This window comes from Elephantulus edwardii, unplaced genomic scaffold (assembly GCF_000299155.1).
Source record: "Elephantulus edwardii isolate Elephantulus edwardi_28Jun2011 unplaced genomic scaffold, EleEdw1.0 scaffold00028, whole genome shotgun sequence".
Classification (NCBI taxonomy): Eukaryota; Metazoa; Chordata; class Mammalia; order Macroscelidea; family Macroscelididae; genus Elephantulus; species Elephantulus edwardii.
In genome coordinates, this window is record NW_006399778.1 from 654,005 (window position 1) to 674,612 (window position 20,608).

General features: G+C 42.6%; 2 protein-coding genes across 3 annotated transcripts; one reads left to right on the forward strand and one right to left on the reverse strand.

Moving 5' to 3' along the window:
* Nucleotides 1–1,038: 1,038 nt before the first annotated feature.
* On the forward strand, nt 1,039–2,821 carry LOC102865879 (sorting nexin-17-like). 2 transcript variants are annotated; one of them, XM_006883442.1, is made up of 2 exons: nt 1,039–1,134; nt 1,171–2,821. In XM_006883442.1, exon 2 carries the CDS (start codon nt 1,279–1,281, stop codon nt 2,443–2,445), a length of 1,167 nt encoding a protein of 388 aa, XP_006883504.1. In that variant the 5' UTR covers nt 1,039–1,134; nt 1,171–1,278; the 3' UTR covers nt 2,446–2,821. The 2 variants fall into 2 exon arrangements, with proteins under 2 accessions (XP_006883504.1, XP_006883505.1); XM_006883443.1 differs by having other exon boundaries at nt 1,039–1,095.
* A 1,761-nt stretch (nt 2,822–4,582) lies between these two features.
* LOC102866548 (non-histone chromosomal protein HMG-17-like) lies at nt 4,583–4,855 on the reverse strand. Its single transcript, XM_006883444.1, has one exon. The coding sequence runs from the start codon at nt 4,853–4,855 to the stop codon at nt 4,583–4,585; it is 273 nt and encodes a 90-aa protein (XP_006883506.1).
* Nucleotides 4,856–20,608: the final 15,753 nt, after the last annotated feature.

The following is a 20,608-nucleotide window of genomic DNA, read 5'->3' on the forward strand; positions in this document are numbered from 1 at the left end:
CCTCAATCTCTTCTTCATCTATAATGGTTCTGCCAATTGGCCCAGTGGTAAGAATCTTTGTTTTCTTGATGTTGAACTTCGATCCATACTGTAGACTACAGTTCTTGACCTTCTGCAGTAAATACTTCAGGTCTTCCTCAGTTTCAGCATGCAGGATTGTGTCATTTGCATAACATAGGTCATTGATAAATCCTCCTCTAATCCTCCTCATAAAGTCCAGCCTCCCATATGATCTATTCTGCATATAGATTGAAAAAAATATGGAGACAGGACACATCCCTGACACTCTCCTTTACTGATTTTAAACCATGCAGAGTTTCCTTGCTCTGTTCTGAGGACCAATTCCTTGTCCGAGTGTAGGTTCTGCATGAGCACAATCAAGTGTTCTGGGATTCCCATTCAGAGTCTCTTCTGACATCCATTTTGGTCTGCAAAATGTTGTGATCCACATACATAGTCAATGAAACACAAATAGACATTTCTCTGGTACTCTTTGCTTTTGGCCAAGATCTGACATTGGTGATACTATCTCTAGGGCCATTGCTTCTTCTAAACCCAGCTTGTACTTCTGGTAGTTCTGTTATTTTTGAATAAACTTCAGAAATTATTTTAAGTATCCAAATTAATACAGATTAAGAAGAAATATTAGCCATCCACTTTCAAAATATAATAGGCTTTCAAAAGCCCAATGTACAATAAAGCACACTTAGAGTAAACTAACAGATATAGCAACTAAGGCTGAGTCCTCAAATTTGGAAACACAAAGGAGGAGGAACAGTTGTAAGCAGAAACTAATGACTGGATCAAAATTTCATCTTGAGTTCATCCCACCTGAATTTAAAAACCAACTCAGGAATAGGCTTAAGGTCTTGAACACAAATGAGTGAAGACCAGATAAGCTGTGGGAGGATATCAAGAACATCATCCATGAAGAATCCAAAAGGTCATTACAATGACAAAGAAAGAAGAAAAGACCGAAATGGATGTCAGAAGAGACTCTGGGAGTCCAGGCCTCTAAAGATGGCGAGTGCGGTTCACTTTTCCATTCCTGAAACTGAGTCCCGCAGCGGGGACAGCGGCGGCTCCGCCTACGTGGCCTATGACATTCACGTGAATGGAGTCCTGCACTGTCTGGTGCGCTACAGTCAGCTCCTGGGGCTGCACGAGCAGCTCCGGAAGGAGTATGGGGCCAATGTGCTTCCTGCATTCCCCCCAAAGAAGCTTTTCTCTCTGACACCTGCTGAGGTAGAACAGAGGAGGGAGCAGTTAGAGAAGTACATGCAAGCTGTTCGGCAAGACCCACTGCTGGGAAGCAGTGAGACCTTCAATAGTTTCCTGCGTTCAGCACAACAGGAGACACAGCAAGTCCCCACAGAAGAAGTCTTCTTGGAAGTGCTTCTCAGCAATGGACAAAAAGTTCTGGTCACTGTGCTAACATCAGATCAAACTGAGGATGTCTTAGAGGCAGTGGCTGCCAAGCTGGATCTTCCAGATGATTTGATTGGATACTTTAGTCTCTTTCTAGTTCGAGAAAAAGAGGATGGATCCTTTTCTTTTGTGCGGAAGTTACAAGAGTTTGAGCTGCCTTATGTGTCTGTTACTAGTCTGCGAAGTCAAGAGTATAAAATTGTGCTAAGGAAAAGTTACTGGGATTCTGCCTATGATGACGATGTCATGGAGAATCGGGTTGGCCTGAACCTGCTCTATGCTCAGACTGTGTCAGATATTGAGCGTGGGTGGATCCTGGTCACCAAAGAGCAGCACCGGCAGCTCAAGTCTCTGCAAGAGAAGGTCTCTAAGAAGGAGTTCCTGCGTCTGGCCCAGACCCTGCGGCATTATGGCTACTTGCGCTTTGATGCCTGTGTGGCTGACTTTCCCGAGAAGGACTGTCCTTTGGTGGTGAGCGCAGGCAACAGTGAGCTCAGTCTCCAGCTCTGCCTGCCTGGCCAGCAGCTCCGTGAAGGTTCCTTTCGAGTGACCCGCATGCGGTGCTGGCGGGTTACCTCCTCTGTGCCATTGCCCACTGGAGGCACAAACAGCCCGGGCCGAGGCAGAGGGGAAGTGCACCTGGAGCTGACTTTCGAATACCTCATGAGCAAGGACCGACTTCAGTGGGTCACCATCACCAGCCCCCAGGCTATCATGATGAGCATCTGCTTGCAGTCCATGGTTGATGAATTAATGGTGAAGAAATCTGGTGGCAGTATTAGGAAGATGCTTCGCCGGCGGGTGGGGGGCACCCTGAGGCGCTCAGATAGTCAGCAAGCAGTAAAGTCCCCACCACTGCTTGAATCACCTGATGCAAGCTGGCAGTCCATGGTCAAACTTTCAAGCAAGCTGAGTGCTGTGAGCTTGCGGGGGATTGGCAGTCCCAGCACAGATGCCAGTGCCAGTGATGTCCATGGCAATTTCGCCTTCGAGGGCATTGGAGATGAGGACCTATAATCTCCACTGCTTGGATGTCTGCCCTCTACCCTAGAGGATTATACAGAAATTTGCCCTGTGCCTGTATCCCCCTAAACTGGGGGTTTCTTCCACCTCCCACCTTCCCTTTGTCCCCTTGACCAGGGGGCTCCTAACCCACTTTCCTTTCCACCCTGGGCTGGCTGCACAAAGGACTGCCCGTTTTCTCTTTTCAATGCCAAATTAGCATTTAGTATTTTGCACAAAATCCAAGGGACCATGGCTACCTGCCTTGAGGAACTTCAGCTCTCTTCAACTGTTTCTGGCTTTTCAGGGCCATGAGTCAAGGGGACGGGCAAAGGTCTGTGTATGGTCTGGCCCAGCTCCCAGTCATTAAACTCAGCCTGATTGCTGCCTAAAAAAAAAGAAGAGACTCTGAATATTGCACTAGAGCACCGAGAAGCCAACGCAAAGGGAAGAAGTAAAGTTAAGGAGCTGAATGAAAGATTTAAAAGAGCAGCTCGGAAAGACAAAGCAAAGTATTATAATGAAATGTTCAAGGAGCTAGAATTGGAAAATCAAAAGGGCCGAACTTGCTGTGCATTTCTTTTTTTTCTTTTTTTATTAATTTTCATAGACATTTACAGAGGTTTTGGATTTCCATTCATTCATTGCCGCACTTTTCTCCCTGCCCACTCCTCCTCACCAGTTTGCTCCCCTCTCCGAAAAGAAAAGAAAAAAAAATTCCTTCATTAGTATACAATTCCCCCATCCCTTTCCCCCGACCCCCCACCCTGAGTTCACTTCTCTATGCAACCTTAATTCTGGATTCCTATTGCTCTGCATTTCTTAAGCTGAAGGAACTAAAAGAGCAAATTCAAGCCACGAGGTGCAATACTTAAGGATGTTATGGGTAGAATATTAAATGATCAAGAAGCATTAAAAGAAGTTGGAAGGAGTATACAAAGTCACTGTACCAAAAAGAATTGGCTGACACAGAAGAATTTCAAGAAACTACATATGATCAAGAAGCAATGGTGATGAAGGAGGAAGTGCAGGCCACTTTGGCAAAAAAATAAAGCCCCAGGAATTGATAGAATACAGATTGACATATTTCAACAAACAGATGCTATCCCGGACATGCTCACCAGGTTGTGCCAAGAAATCTGGAGGACAACTACCTGGTCAACTGACTGGAGGAAATCTATATTTATTCCCATTCCAAATAAACATGATCCAACAGAGTGTGGAAATTATCAGACAATGTCACTAATATCACACCTTTTAGTTAGAAGCTTAATTATTTAATCTTTAGCACATCATACACTTCATTGTTTTTTGGGGAGGAGGAAAATGTCATTAATAGTATGTCTCTGAATCTGAATTTATATAAACAAGAACAACTTTATCTTCTAGATTTGAGAGACTTCCCATTGGCTCTGACTAGGAAGGATTCTCTGGTGTTGACATATTAGTGAACTTGACACAAACACCTTGTGGTGTGGAAAAACAAAACTCCATTTTTGTCTTCTCTTTTCCCTCTGCCTTCAGCATAGACTTGACTCTCATAAACTCAGAGACCTTTTGGGACCCATTTTCCTCCCTCTCAAAAAATTGATGGTGTTTTCCATGTGCTAACAATATTGGGGTTTTTTTAAAAAGGTAAAACAAAATTCTGTGTTTTTAGAAAATTCAGCAATAACAAAGCAATGGAATCAACCCAAGTGCCCATTAACAAACAAATAGATAGAAAAACTATGACACATTCACAGAGTGGAATATTACACAGCATTGAAAAATAATAAACTCATCAAATATTACACAACATGTGGAAGCCTGGAGGAGAGTATGCTGAGTGGACTATCTCAGCCACAAAAGGACAAGTACTGAATAATTATTAAAAAGGACAGGCGTGGGAGAAGTTAGGGATAGAAAAGGAAGGGTGTGGATAGATAATGAGCTCTGCATTAGAACAGATGAGGGGAAGAACAATTTTAAAAGAATATGTAATTAGACATTAGATGTATGACAGAAATCTGGAACAAGGGTTGGGATAGAAGGGTTGGGGTAGAAGAAAATGTTTAACAAGAAAAAAAAATATAAATATTATTTAAAAATAGTATTTCAAACTGTTCAGTCACCAGAAGTATACAGTTATAAAAAAAAAAATGTACACACTTCACTTGGCATCTTCAGCACCTTCAGCTTTCTGTGCCTGGTCAGTTTTGGCATCTCCATCTACTGTGGGGTTGTTCCCATCCTTGACAGAATCAACCTTCCCCTTTTCCCCTGTGGGTACCTTCTCTTCCTTCTTTGCAGGATTCTTTCTAGGTTTAGGCTCTGGCTTTGGAGGAGCAGGTTTAGCAGATAACCTTGCGGCTCTCCTCTGTGGTTCATTCTTCATCTTGGCTTTATTGCCCTTAATATCCCCTTCAGCCTTTCTGTTGGGCATGGTGTCTGCATCAACATTGATGGATCCTGGGGTCATTCTCACCTCTCCTTCACACTGTTCCACTTCTTACCATCTTGTACTGTCTTGGTGTTACGTTCTCACCTCTTTTTCCTGGGTCTAGGAGGTTCTCAGCACAGGATCTCATGTTTGAAGGATGCACTCCACTCTTAGCTTTTCTTTTTTGGTGGTGATGATATTTCCCCCACCCCTTCTCCGAGATAGTTCATTTTAAGCCTGTTGTTAGATGCCCTCAAGTTGACATAGACTCAGCAACAGAATTAGAACCCACCTTGTCCTGTACTGCATCATTCTCACCAATTGCTGCTTTACTTAAGCCCATTGTTGCAGTCACTGTGTCAGTCCATCTCACTGAGGGTCTTCCTTTTCTTAGCTGATCCCACTCTTTCTCAAACATCATGTCCTTTGCTGGTCCCTTTCGATAGTGTGCCCAAAACATAGAGACAAGATCTTACCATGCTTGCCTCTAACAAGCAGCTGAGCTGCACTTCATCCAAGACAGATTTGTTCTTTTGGTAGTCCATGGGGTAGTTACTATTGTTCACCAACACCACAGTTAAAAATCATCCATTCTTCTTTCATCTTCCTTATTCCTTGCTCAACTTTCACATGCATATGAAGCATTGGAAAGCAATGTGGTTTGGGGAAGATGTACCTTAGTCTTTAAACTGACACGTTTGCTCTTTAACACTTTAAAGAGGTCCTTGAATAGGATTTTCTAAAAGAAATATGTCATTTGAATTATTTTTTAACATATATTTTATTGGTTTACACAGTTATAACATTTAGTTTCATTCATGTTAATTTTGTTTTATACAATCATTCATATACATTGTATTTTATATAATCAAAGACTATTGATCTATGCCTCTTATCATAGGTTTCACATAAACACAATTAAGTGTTCTAGGATTCCCACTCTTTTCAGAGTTAGCCACAGTTTGTTGTGATACACACAGTCAAATGCCTTTGCATAGTCAATGAAACACATATAGATATTCCTTTGGTACTGTCTGCTTTAAGCTAAGATCCATTTAACATTGACCACAATGTTCCTAGTGCCATGGCCTCCTTTTAAAGCCCAGCCTGCACATCTGGTAGTTCTCTGTTGATGTGCTGTTCCAGTCGTTTTGGGATAATTTTCAGCAGTATCTTGCTTGTATGTAATATTAATGGTATTGCAGAGTTGCATAGTATTAAACAATTTCACAATCCATTTGTTTGTTGATGGGCATTTGTTGTTGTTGTTATGTGTCGTCGAGTCGTTTTCGACTCATAGCGACCCTATGCACAACAGCCCTAAACCCTGCTCTATCCTGCGCCAACCGCACTGCCTCTGACACACCCATCCCAATTACCCCAGTCACCGAATCAATCCATCTCATTGAGGGTCTTCCCCTCCTGCGCTGTCCCTCCACCCTCCCAAGCATGATGTCCCTCTCCAAGGACCCATCCCATTTGGGCGGTTTCTATTTTCTTTCTCTTGGGAATAATGCTACTATGAGTGCAGGTTTACATATTTCCATTTGTCTCAGTTCTGATTTCCTTGGGGTATATTCATAGAATGGAATACCTGGGTCAAATGAAATTTCTATGTTCAGCTTTTTGAAGAAATGTCAAACTGCCTTCTAGTGTGGGTGAACCATTTCACAATCCCACCAGAAGTTTAGGAGAGTTCCAATATTTCCACATCCTTGCCAACATTTACTGCTTGCTGTCCTGTCAAACTTCATTATTACTATTGGGTAGATGTGTCAGAGACTGGCTCAGGAATAGGACAGGGTTCAGAGCTATTGTACATAGGGTTGCTATGAGTCAGAGGTGACTTGACGGCACATAACTACAACACTACTAATGAAGTGAGTTGGTATCTCATTGTTATTTCGATTTGCATCTCTCAGATTGCTAGTGATTTTGAAATTTATTCAGGTGTCTGTCTGGTGACCATCTGAATGTCTTCCTTTGTGAAGAGTTATTTTGTGTCTTTTGTCCATTTGTTATTGAATTATCACTCTTTTTCTTGTGGAGAGGCTCTGTAGTATTTTGTAAACTTTCATTATGAGACCTTTGTCTGAAATGTTATTGACAAATGTTTTTCTCCAGCCTGTGGTCTTTCTTTTCACTCTGTTAGAAAAAGTTTTTGCTGCACACAAGGTCTTAATTTTTAGAAGCTGATTGTAGATCCAAGTAAAAGGAAATCCTTGACAACTTCAGTCTTTTCTCCATCTATCATGATATTGTTTATTGGTCCAGTAGTGAGGATTTTTGTTCTCTAAATGTTGAAGTGTAATCCATACTGAAGGCTGTAGTCTTTGGTATTCAACAGTAAATGCTTCAAGTCATCAGTGTGTAAATGCTTCAAGTGTGTCATCAGCATATTTCTGGTTATTGATGAGTCTTCCTCCAACCCTGATGGCACATTTTTCTTCATATATCATGTTATTGTTTTGCAGCAAGCTTTTCTTGTCTTGAGCCTGTCTCACTGACTCTAACACACTTACCCCCATAGTTTCTTAAATTATTTGTATGGCATACAAATTAAATAAGTATGAGAAATGTTTTCAGATTTTAAATCATACAGTATCTCTTTGTTCCGTTTGAATGAGGCTTCTTGGGCTATGTACAGGCTCTGCATGAGTACAATGAAGTGTTCTGGGATGCCTATTCTCAATATTATGCATAATTTATTATAGTTCACAGAGCCAAGTGACTTTGCATAATCAAGAAAAACCAATTAGATATCTTTCTGGCATGCCCTGCTTTCAACCAAGATCATTCTGATATCAGAAATGATATTCCTCATTCCACAGCTTTTTTGAAGCCAGTTTGAATTTATTGTAGTACCCTATTTAACTATGGGCAATGGCAAAAGCAAAACTGGTCAATCTCTTCATTAATAGCCAATACAATATTTACATAGTCACACCCTCATGGGTGCCATGCACCTTATTTGCATTATCAATATCATGAACATTTCATTTGCGGTTCCATCAATCACTAGTTTGGAGTTATAAGATCATGACAAAACTGAGGGTAGGAGGGAAGAGAGAGCGTTAGTGGCCTAGTCCATAGATAGTTGCACTGCTAATCCAGAGGTGGAGCCTCTCTGGTGGTTCAAATCCAACAGCAGTTCCTCAGGGGAAAGATAGGCAATCTCCTCTCATTCAGTTTAGAGTCTTGAAAAATCTGCTGGAGGGTCAGCTATAAGCTGATCTAGACTTGCTGGTAATGATTTTTAAAAATTAAGGTCATAACCAGGGAGGCAATTTGAAATGATTAATTACACTCTAAATATAGTTAATATGTCCTAAGTTTCTCAACTTCAGTGCTGTTAACATTTTGGACTAAATAATTTTTTGCTGTAGGGTGGTGTCCAATGCACTGTTGTTGCTGTTGTTGTTGTTGCTGTCTTCAAGTTGACTATAACCCATAACTGCCCTATGACTAATGGCTTTGAACCTTACCCCATCCTGAGCCAACCTCACCATCTGTGGCACACCTGACTGCATTGCCACAGTCACTGTGTCAATGCATCTCATCCAGGATCTTCCTTTCCTGTGCTGACCCTCCACCCTTCCAAGAATGATGTCCTTTCCCAAGGACTGTTCCCTCCTGGCAGCACGTCCAAACTATGCAAGATGGAACTTCAAAATCCTTACCTCAAAGAGCAATCTGGTTTCACCTTCTCTGGGACAGACCTGTTTGTTTTCTTGGCAAGCCCATGGTATGTTCAATACTTTTCCCACAGTACCACAACTCAAAAGCATAAATTCTTCTATTATCCTTATTCATTATCCAGCTCTCAGATGCATATCAAGTAATGGCAAAGACCATGGCCAGGATCAGGTGCACCTTAGTCTCTAGACTGATATCATTGCTCTTTTTCATTTTGGAGAGATCCTTGACAGCAGATTTTCACAATGCAGCTCATCGTTTGATTTCCTGACTGCTGGTGCCAAGATATAACCAAAGTGAAATCATTAATAACCTCAAACTTTTCTCTATATATCATGATACTGCCAATTATGTTTCACAGCATTCTTGACCTCTATTTTGAGCCAGCAGCAAACATCTCCTTCTCCCCTAGTTGTGATAACCTAAATCCCTCTGGACATTGAAAAATGTCCCCTTTTGTTGTTGTCATGTGCTATCGAGTTCTAACTGACCCACAGCTTTTCAGAGTCAGTAAATTGCCTGGGAGGAGACTGATCATCCTTCTCCTGTGGACCATCTGGTAGCTTTGAACTGTGTGGGGTGCCTTTAAAATTTTAGTGCAGCACTAGGCTACCAGAGCTCCCTAAATGTCCCCTAGAGGGCAAAATAATCCCAGGGTGAGAAGCACTGATATGGTCAAATACCTACTTATACTTTTTAATTTATTTCTTTAGTTACTCACTTTCTTAATATTTTAAGCACTAATCTATTCTTTTTTAGGATAAGTGAAACTCTGTCTCACATACTTCAGGCATGTTGACAGGAAGGATCAATCCACTGGAAAAAGACTTCATCCTGGGAAAGGTAGAGAGTCATCAAAAGAAAGAAGAACATTCAGTTTGACTTGGACCGCTGATACAGTGATTGCAGCGATGGGCAGTATGGCAGAGAATGTGAGGATGGCGCAGGACAGGGTAGGGTTTCAAACCATTGTTCATACGGTCACTATGGATTGCAGTTGACTCAATGGCACCTAACAATAACTTACTATTTTATAAATACTGCTTTTCATAATCTTCAATTTTATGAAATAAATCTACTCAAACTCTCTATGTACATCAGGGAGCTCTGGTGACATGGTCCATCCCTAGGAAGCTGCACCACTAACCCAAAAACCAGGCCTCTCTGGTGGTTTGAATCGACCATCAGCTCTGCAGGAGAAAGGTGGGCAGTCTCTTCGCACGTGATTTTTAGCCTTGGGAACCCAATGGAAGGTCAACTATGAGTTGTTTATGACTCGACAGCAATGATAGAGATACATATATCAGTATTTTCATCTTTACTCTTATCCTTTCTCAGTAACATATTGGTTTTTCAGATTATATTCTTTTGATTCCCATTTATATTGCATGAGAAAAAGCACTTAACATTGTAGAAAGAATGCCACAGGAAAATATATCCCAAGACACAATTACCCGTAATGTTTGAGCCGTTTTCTTTTCCCTTGTTCTGATTCCCAACATGTAAACAAATACTGAATTGGTTTAAAGATCAAACAAACAAAAAACTTTTTTTACTATATTGTTGTTGTTAGGTGCCATCAAGTCGAGTACAAATCATAGCGACCCTGTGAACCCTGTCCTCTCCTGTGATATCCTCATCATCTTTGATACACTTGAGCCCATTACCCACAGTCACTGTGTCACTCCATCTCATTGAGATTCTTCCTCTTTCGCTGACCCTTCACCTTTCCAAGCTTGATGCCCCTTTCCAAGTAATACCCTCTCCTAGCAACATGTGCCAAGTATGTAGGATCAAGCTTAACCATTCTTGCTTCTAAGATGCACTCTGGTTGCACTTTCTTCAAGGCATATCTGTTCTTATGGCAGTCCATGAGATATTCAGTACCCTTCTCCAATACCACAACCAAAAGACATCAATTCTTCTTCAGTCATCCTTCTTCATTGTGCAGTTCTCAGATGCATAGCAGGTGATTGGAAAGACCATGGCTTGAATCAGGTGCACCTTAGTCTTCAAATTGACATAATTGATCTTCAGAACATCTGACTTTCCCAACCTAATACATCTCCCAATCTCCTGACTGTTGGTATGAAGGGTATTGATTGTGGATCCAAGTAAGATTAATTAATTGTAAATTTCAATCTTTTCTTCACCTATCTGGTTTTGCTCTTGATGTTTAGATGTAAAAGCTGTAACCCTTGATCTGTAGCAAGCTCCTCAGACCTCATTTTGATCAAGCAAGATTGTGCCAGCTATGTAACACAGATTGTTGATGAGTCTTTCTCTCATCCTGATGCCATATTCTTCATAAAGCCCAGCTTCTCAAATGATTTGGTCAGTATACTTGCTAGAATAGTAGATTCCTACGTACTAAACAACAATGTCAGTCTGGAGACTAAGGTGTGCTAGATCCAGGCCATGGTCTTCACAATTACTTGCTATGCATCTGAGAGCCAGACAATGACTAAGAAGGATAGAAGAAGAAGAATCAATGCCTTTGAGTTGTGATGGTGGAGAAGAGTATTGAACATACCATGGACTGCTAAGGGAACAAACAAGTCTAACCTGGAAAGGGTAGAACCAGACTACTCCTTGGAAGCAAAGATTTTGAAACTCTATCTTCACATACTGTGGGCATGTGGCCAGGAAGAAACAGTCCTTGGGGAAGGACATTATGCTTGAGAGGATAGAGGGACAGTGCAAGAGAGAAAGACCCTGGATGGGATGGATTGACTCCGTGACTGGGGTAATGGAGGTAGGTGTGTCAGAGACAATGAAATTGGCTCAAGATAAAGCAGGATTCTCAAGGAGAGCTGTTGTACATTGAGTTGCAATGAGTCACAAGTGACTTGATAGCACATAACAACAACAACAACAACAACAATGTACTATTAAGGGAGTGCAGGTGGCTTAGTGGTAAAGAGTTGCCCTGCCAACCCAAAGGTGTGTGGTGAGAATACATCAGCTTCTCCCATGGAGGAAGTTGGGCACTCTCCTTTCAGGTGATTTACTACCTCAGAAAACCTGCTGGAGGGTCAGCTCTGAGTTGGTTCTTACCTGAAAAAAAGTTAACAATAACAGTAATAACATACATGTACTATCTGTCACCTTAAAAAGTACAACACATTTTTTTCCAGTTGAGGTAGGTTCTGTTGTATTATTTTAAGAATATTTTGTGTTTCAGGTGAACGTTTGCACAGCAAATTAGGTTTTCATTTAAGAATTTTTGTACAAATTGGTTGCATAATGGAGTGTACTCCATTTTTACCACTGGACTGATCAATAGGTAACCTCATGATAGGTGGAGAAAAGATTGAAACCGTCAATGACTTATATTCACTTGGATCTACAATCAACATCCTTGATACCAGCAGTTAGGAGCTCAGGAGACATATTACACTGTGAGTCTGCAGTGAGGTGAGCCTCCAAAGTACTGAGGAGAAGTGATGTAAGTTTGAAGACTAAATTGCATCAATCCCTTGCTATGCATCTGCAAGCTGGATAATGAATATGGATGACAGAAGAATTGGTGCTTTTGAACTGTGATGTTGGAGAAGAGTTCTGATTATCCTATGGGTTGTCAAAAGAACAAAAAAAATAAATAGGAAGAAAGTGCAGCCTGAGTGCTCCTTGAAGCAAAGATGACAAAGCTTCACCTCTCATACTTTGAGTATGTTTCTAGGAGAGGCTGTTCTTTGGAAAGGAGAATTATGCCTGAAAAGGAAGGACTGGTGAAAGAGAAGATCGTCAGATGGATGGATTGACACAGTGACTGCAGGAATTGGCTCAAGGATGTCAGAGATGGTGAGAATGGCGCTGGTTAGGACAGGGTTCAGATCTATCGTTCCAATGAGTTACTGTGAATCGTAATTGACTTGATGGTACCCTAAGAACAACAGTAACAAGCATGCCAATGCCCTTTCTGGACAGGGACAGCACCTTGGATAAATTGCTTTACAATCATATTAGCATAAAATAGGTTCTTTTCCAAGGGACCCCATCCCTTGACTGTTGTGAAGTATATAAACTATATAACTTTTCATGGCAGCCTATCTGTAATTCTACCTAATAGTTTCATTGTTCCATTTTGGAGAGATAATGTAAGCGAATGAACATCTTTAATATCTAAGATCTCAAATCCTGAAATCTTAATCATCCTCACTTGTTGGAAGGAGGATTCACCCCAGCAGAATTTTGGTTTTACTATCTGTAGAGAACCCAGAATTTCTCAGGGTACAGTCCACATTGTGTCCCTAACCAAAAGGCTGTACATCTCTGGTGATTTGAATCCTCCAGTTTGGCTCTGTAAGAAGAGGGTGGACAATCTTGTCTCATTCAGCACTGAGAAACTGAGGGAGCATCACAAGGCGTTGGGTTCAACTCAATGGCAGTGAGATTGAGTGCTTTTGTTCTTTTATTAACATAGAGAAACTACAAAAACTGAAAAAATGGTCTAAGACTAGGAAAGTAAAATCATAAAGCACATTGCAACTCATCATGAGACTGACATGAAGAAATCAGTTATAGATGCCAGTGATGTTACACCGAGTGTGTTAACTCATGGTGTCACCTCCCAGCCCATGATTCTCCTTTTGTACCTGATTATCCCTTATAATTTCTTTTTAACTAATGTTAATCTTAAATAATAAATCCAGTGTGTGAAGATGAAAAAAAAGAAAAAATTTTTATACAAATTGTTCTGTGACAATTTTTACAATGTGTCAGCATTTTCATTCTTTCTGTTTTGTTATTTCTGTTTCCATTGAGCTAACTTTTCTTCCCCTCATTTTCTTCTTGTTTTTGCTTTTAAGCAATATTGACTGTTTGGACACATGTAGCACATTACTCAAGTTTGTATTATTTATTTCTATTATTTGGCTGAAAGGAGGCCTCTGGGAGTGAGTTCAGTTCCAAGTTCAAATAGCTTCTTAAGGCCATGGTCTCTAGAGGTCCAATAATTCTAACCTTTTTAGGAATGAAAATTTTATACTATGATATTCTCCTGTTCTATTTGGGTCTGTGGAGAATGGTCGATAGTGGTGTGTGTACACCATGTAGTTCTTCTGGTCTCAGACAAGAAGAGGCCTGGTTTGTGTGACCTGTTCATTCTATGGACTCATTTCTTCTTGAGTTTTTGGTTTCCTTCACTCCCTTTTGTACAGACGTTGTTAGATGCCATGGAGTCAGTTCCAACTTAGAGTGACCCCGTGCACAACAGAACCAAACACTACCTCGTCCTGCACCCTCTTCACAGTCCTTGTCATCGCTGCAGCTACCATGTCATTCCATCTCCTTGAGGGGCTTCTTTTTCCATGACCAGTTTATCAAACATGATGTTCTTCTCCAGGAACTGGCTCGTTCTGGTACCGTGTCCAAAGTATGTGAGACAAAGTCTTGCCATTTCTAAGGAACATTCTGACTGGAAAGATTTGTTTGACCCCCTCATTCATTACTATTAAGTTGTAGCTGAACCAACTCAGAGCTGAACTTCCAGTGGGTTTTCGAGGCTGTAAATTGCCTTGGACGAGATTGCCCATTTTCCTCTCTCAGAGCCGCAGGTGAACTCGAACTTCCCAAGTGGCCTGGGCTTTGAGTTGACAGTGCGACTCCCTAGGGACCATGCCATCAGTGTTCCCTGTCCTTCTGGTAGTCCACCTGTATTACTATCCAGATAAATAAATTCTCCAGTCTTCCTTATTCACTGTATAGCTTTCACAAGCATAAATGGTTGCTGTTGTTATATACTGTTGAATCCACCACGGCTTGTACTGACTCTGTCAACAGTGTGACTCTGAACCTTGCCCTGTCCTAACCCAACCTGTCTCTGACACCCCTGACCACATTACCATAGTCACTGTGTCAGTCTATCTCATCCAGGGGCTTCCTCTTCTGTGCTGATCCTCTACTTTCCAAGCATGAGGTCTTTCTCAAAGGACTGATCCCTGTTGGTGACTTGCCCACTGTATGTGAGATGGAGTTTCACCATCCTTGCTTCCAAAGAGCACCCTAATTTTGCCCTTCTGGGGACAGACCCTTTTGTTCTCTTGGCAACTCATGGTATGCTCGATACTCTTCCTCAGCACCACAACTCAAAGGCATCAATTCTTCCTCTGTCATCCTTAGTTCAGCATAAGAGGTGGCTGAGACCACTGTGGCCTAGACCAGACACATTTTAGTCAAAGTCACATCTTGATTTCTTAACTTCTATTTCCATGAACACTGACTATAGATTTTTAGTAAAATTGACCATCCTATAAGAGATGAATTTTCTAATTGTTTTATACTTTTCGTTTTTATTTGGTGATTTGTTTAAATCAAGATCCAAAAGGGTTGTTTGTTCTTCCCTTCCCCTCTTTCTTCTTTTTCCTTTTTACTTTGTTGTAATGTCTGAGAGCAGATTCCTAACATCCTGTGATGTCATCCCTAATATTTCCACCTGTAAGTAGTTTCTTCTATAATCATAAGGCCATTATAACATAATAAAATTATTCATTTCTTTATTTAAGAATTATTAATTTGTTGTTACGTGCCGTCGAGTTGCTCGTGACTCATAGCAACCCTACGTACAATAGCCCTGAAATCTGCTCTATCCTGAGCAAATCTTACTGTCTCTGACACACCTACCTCCATTACCCCAGTCCAGAGCCAATCCATCTCATCGAGGGTCTTCCTCTCCTGTGCTGTCCCTCCACCCTTCCAAGCATGGTGTCCCTTTCCAAGGACTGGTCCCTCCTTGCAACATGCCCAGAGTATGTTAGACGAAGCCTCAGAATCCTGCCTCCAAGGAGCAGCCTGGTCTCACCCTCTCTAGGATGAACCTGTTTGTTCTCCTGGCAGTCTGTGGTGTATTCAATTTAGAATCATTTAAAATTCAATCCATTTTTGAATTTTTCCAGATTTTTAAAAATATGTTTTTGAGATTTTATCTTCTACCTTTCTCCATTCCACTCTGTGCTCCTAAAGGCTAACACACATGGCAAGTAATAGCTTTCTTTGCTTATGGTTGGACTCAGCAATGGGAGTTACTGTAGGACATCAGAGAGCAGAAGCAGAGAGAGGTTGGGGTATTTGTTCCCTGGTTTCCTCCCTGCCAGATCACTGAGCATTAGCTGTAACTTTCTATCCAAGTTCATAGCTCATTTCATGTACCGTCCCTACTCTGGGCAGCCTCCTCCACTCACTCACTCTCATGGCTGTGGAGTCAGAACTGACTCAGATGAGTCACTTCCACAGGTTTCTGAGGTTGTAAACTACACAGGAGATAATGGCCCATCTTTCCCCCTCAGAGCCTGTCTTTGGTGGATTTCAATCTCCAGAGAAGCGTGACCTTTGAGTTTGCAAGACAGCATCCTGTGGACTATATCTCTGTCCTGGGGTCACTCAGCCTGAATCTGCCTTTTCTCCAGCACCCTAACTAACACGTGCATTCCGTAGGGGGTGCAAATAGTAATATGCTCAACTGGTAACTAAAAGACAGCAGGTTTAAGTGCCCCAGAGGTGTCTCAGAGGAAAGACCTGGCGATATACATCCGAAATGCTTAAACCCTCTGTAGCACAATTCTGCACCAACACATGTGAGGCTGACAGGAGCCAGTGATAACTTGGTGCTGACTGATGATGGTGGTGGAACTGATATACATTTCTCCTTAGATTTATTTGATATATCTAGGTTCTAAACAAGATCCACATATTGCATTTGAATTTTTGGTCTCTTAAATCTCTTTTTAGCCAGAGCAGCCCCCGCCCCTTTTCTTTCATACCACTGACTTATTGGAGGCACTGGGCCCGATGTCCTGTGGAATGTTCCACATCCTGCGTTTGGCTGATTGTTTCCTTCTGAAATTCTTTAATTTGTTTCACTGCCCTTGCATTTCCTACAAACTGGAGGGTGGCTAAAGGCCTGATGAGAGTCAGGGTTGGGCATATTTTAAAGTAAAACTGCTACTTTAAAACTTACAGAATTTGCTAATGGAATGGGTGTGGAGTATGAGAGGGGGGAAAAGAAGTTACCTCATTTGTAAAATATTGATAATATATGCCTTTATATCCTGCTTATTGATAATCTCCAGAGAGACACTGAAGTCCAGCTGATGTAAGTACACGTGGAAGGGACTATTGAAAAACAACCTGTGCCCAGTGGTGCTGAACTTTTGAGTTGAGTGTCCTGGGGAGTGGCCGGCGTCTGACTGATCCCCAAGGTGACTTCCCAGCATGGAGTTTGTAGCTACAGGAGAACTGAGGAGGTAAAGGAGATCTGAGGAAAGAAGTCTGGGGTGGGAGTAGAACTGAAGCTTTGGCTTTCAGGGGAATGGTTGTGTGGGGGTTAAACACAAAAAAAGGAAGGAAACATTTTCTTGTGCCTCAGGACACTCAAGGCTCAAAGGGCTTCTTTTATTATTCTTTAAGGTTGTTTTACATTTCATTTCAGTGAAAGTTTATAAATCATATTAGTGTTTTATGCAATCACTCATAGACATTTTATTTTATAACATTCATAACATTAATCAACCCTGAGGCATGCAGTTAGAATCCTCCAGTTGCTGTGAGGGAGAAAGATGTGATCTCTTGTGATTAACAACTTTTGGAACATTTGGTGGAGGGTCAGCTATGAGCCTTTTCTGAAAAAGTCAACTTCAAAGGGATTCCACAGGAGATCAGGAAAGAAGATCACAATGGGCTTGTGCCAAAGTTCCTAACAGCAGACAACATGGTTCCCATTCAAGGAGACTGCTTGTGGTGGGCAGAGGACAGTGAAGGAGTAGGGAGTGCAAACACGGTGAGTGAGTGCCGACAGGTGCACATCTGAATGGGAGGTTTGCCCTTCAAGAGCTTGGTTTTTAGTTTGACATGGGGCAGCCATGAGGGCTCAGCGGAGGTGGCTAGCTCACACACCAGGCTGAGCTGAGATTACACTGTGTTTTGCTGACTCGGCCTTGCATCTGATTTTTTGTGGCATCCTGTCTGGATGCCAGTTTTCCTCTCCGTGTTGGAAGGGGTTAAACTAGCTAATACCTGATGATCTTGCTTCCTGAGGCATTTCTTGATGCCTGAGGTTGCTCAGTAATTACTGGCTGAATGTATGAGTGGACAAATGACCCAGAGGCTGAACCAGGGAGCTCTGGCTCACCTCTCACATAAACAGGAAGCCCCCACCCAACTACACACACATACACACACGCGCGTACTCCTTCAGTTGCCCACACCCATTCTCCCTCACTCGCACCAGTTCAAATACTGGCAAACACTGGCTCAGGGTCTTATGAAGTTTCCCTCCTTCACCTCTGCAACATCCCTGTCCTCAGTGGCTCCTTGGGTTCTGTGCTTCCTGGTCACCAGGGATGCCCAGCCCAGTCATGCCACTGACCACAACAGCAACCCTGGGCTCCTCCCTTCTCATCCTTTATATGTTCTAGCTTGCTCTTTCTCTCCTCCTTCTCCTTGATTTCATTTACACACACACACACACACACACACACACACACACACACACACACACACAGGGGTAAGAGAGAGAGATTCATTATCTGAGTATCATCTTTTTCTGTCTCATCATTTTGTCTTTTAACTCCTTTGCTCTTTGTTCTTGTAGCCTCCTCATTCCTCTCACACTCTCCTTGCATTTACATCTGTCTTTTTCTGTGCGCCTTTCTTCCTCCACCTCTTCCTCTGCCCTCTTATTTTATCCCTGACTTGTCTCCCTTCCTCATTCCATTTTCTCGGTCACTCACTTCTCTCTCATTCACTTTCTATTTCTCTTGAGTGTCTGTCCTTGTACTTTTTGCTTTTTCTCTCAAGGCTCGCTCGCTGGCACTGTGTGTGTGTGTGTGTGTGTGTGTGTGTGTCTGTTGCATGCCCTGGCCACAGCTCCATTAGACGCCTCCTTGGAGTAGTGCCCAGGGCCTGAGCTGCATGGCTTACATGCTCCTGTGGTACCTGCTGGGGGGCCCCTAGAGTCATAGCATTTCCTCCTGGGGGTGACTTGGCAGTGGTGTGCTCTGTTCCTTCACTTCTGCAATTTCCAGTTGCACAGAGGCTGGGCTTGGGGACAGGCAGGACCTGTACGTTCGGACGCTATAGTCAGCTGCAGCCGCTGCCCACCCCGGGTACAGGTAAGGAGACTCCTGACTGGGTAAATAGGGGAGGCTGTACCTAATTAAATGGGTGCTTCTATTTTCAAAGGACTATCCTGCTACCCAGAGCCTTACGTTAAAGAGTAAATTTTTTCTGGCAAAACTTTTTCAAGGGAACTGACTCTCCTCTCTGCTACTCAGAGGCCAAGACAGTGCTGAGATGACCTCATGGGGAGGTGATGGTGATGAGGGGAGCTACGTATCTAGATCTCAGGGAGCTGAATGCTCTCCACTTAAAGGTGTGTCACTCAAGCCTGGTCACACCCCTGTCTAAGCCTCAGTTTCCTCACTTGTCTGATTGGCAAGAAGGGAAGAGGCTTTGGCAGAAAGCTGAGTACTCGAGGACTCACTAAAAGCTAGATGTTTTTCAGAGCAATGGTGAAGATAATGAGGATATTGCTACAAAGGGCCAAGACCATAACCAGTTCCCTGCTTTGTGGAGGGCCTGGCTGGTACCTCCATGTTCCACGTTAGCAGGGATTCCAGTGAGCGGAGGTGCTGCCACTTACCTGTGTAGAAGGTGCCCCCAAGCAGCCTCACTGACTCAGGTGTGTGTGTGTGTTGTTCGAAAAGCAAAAGGAAGTGCTGTCTTTCTCTTGGATACTAACAGGCCTGTCTGTTAGTAAAGTTGATTCCAGGGCAAGTGGGATGGTCCTGGGTCTGAAGTGGACGCCCAGGACTTTTATTTCAGCACTGTTCACAAGCTGAGACTCTGAAAGATTCAGAACCCTAGTTTCCTCCTGTGTCAACTGGGGTTTCTAGTACTGGCCTTGTAGGTTTGTGGGAAGAATGGGGTAAAAGGCTGAGCTTTAAAGTGTTTCGTCAGTTGTAAAATGTGACATACTATGATTCAATGTTATAGGAGTCCTGACTGTGACTGTCAATGCTTTGAGCAGGAGGAATTTTTGTTGGTGTTTTATCCTTAACCATCAGAGCAGAGTGCGGCAAAAAGTAGCTGCTTAGTATAAGATTGAATCAAGGAATGATAAAGTAATATATTGTAGTTGGTGCTGAATGGGCAATGAGCCAGGGGTCCAACATCTGGTCCCTGATACTGCCCCTGATACTGAAGTCACTTTAGGGCTCAGTTTTGTCACTTGCCCAATTCAACTCAGAGTTTTGAGGTGAGATTCATAGTTCATGAAATTAATGTCAAAATGCATGTCTAGGACTGAGCTGCTTTTTTTGATTGGTGTCAAGGCAAATGGTCACTGCTTGGCCTAGGAGGTTGAGGATGAGTCTTAGAGTTTCAGATCCCAAGGCTTCCACTCACTAGTGGTATGACTTCTCTGGCCTCACTTTCTTCCCAGGAAAATGGATATGTTCTAAAATCCATCTCACAGGACTGATAAGAAGAGGAAATGTGATGATGGGAAAGAATTGTCTGCACATTTAATTGAATCTAAGTGGTGCCCTGTTGGCTGCTCTGGCTCTCTGCTGGCTTCACATGGGGAGAGGAGCCCTGAGATTCAGGATGTGTGGCTCCCCTATAGCCCAGACTCTGTTGGCAAAGATACTCCCAACAATGTGAGGATTGCTTGGAGCTGTTGTTGCAGGGCAGTGGATGAACTTGGATGTGCTTGACTTATAAACTTACTCTGATAAATGTTTACACATTTCCATTCCTGCCCTCAGTTGAGCTGTAAATGTTGGGGGTTGGCCTGATTGGAGAACCCAACCTCCATGGACCCACTCAAACTCCAGAGATTCCAAGACACTTCCTTCTGACCTTTTCCTCTGAGTTTCCAACTGAAAATGGGAAATCTTTCTCCAAATTTCAGGAGGCTGGGAATGTTTCTTGATGGGAAAGGAGTAGAACAGAGTCAGGGCAGAGGCTAAATGCAGAGGGGCAGACTTGGATGTGGAATTCTTGTCTCCATGAATGTTTATGTGCTCCCTTCACTGAGCACGGAGCCCAGGCCCGGTGCCC

Coding starts and splice junctions, on each gene's coding strand:
- LOC102865879 (XM_006883442.1), top strand. CDS start 1,279: ATGCAAGCTGTTCGGCAAGACCCACTGCTGGGAAGCAGTGAGACCTTC.
- LOC102866548 (XM_006883444.1), bottom strand. CDS start 4,855: ATGCCCAACAGAAAGGCTGAAGGGGATATTAAGGGCAATAAAGCCAAG.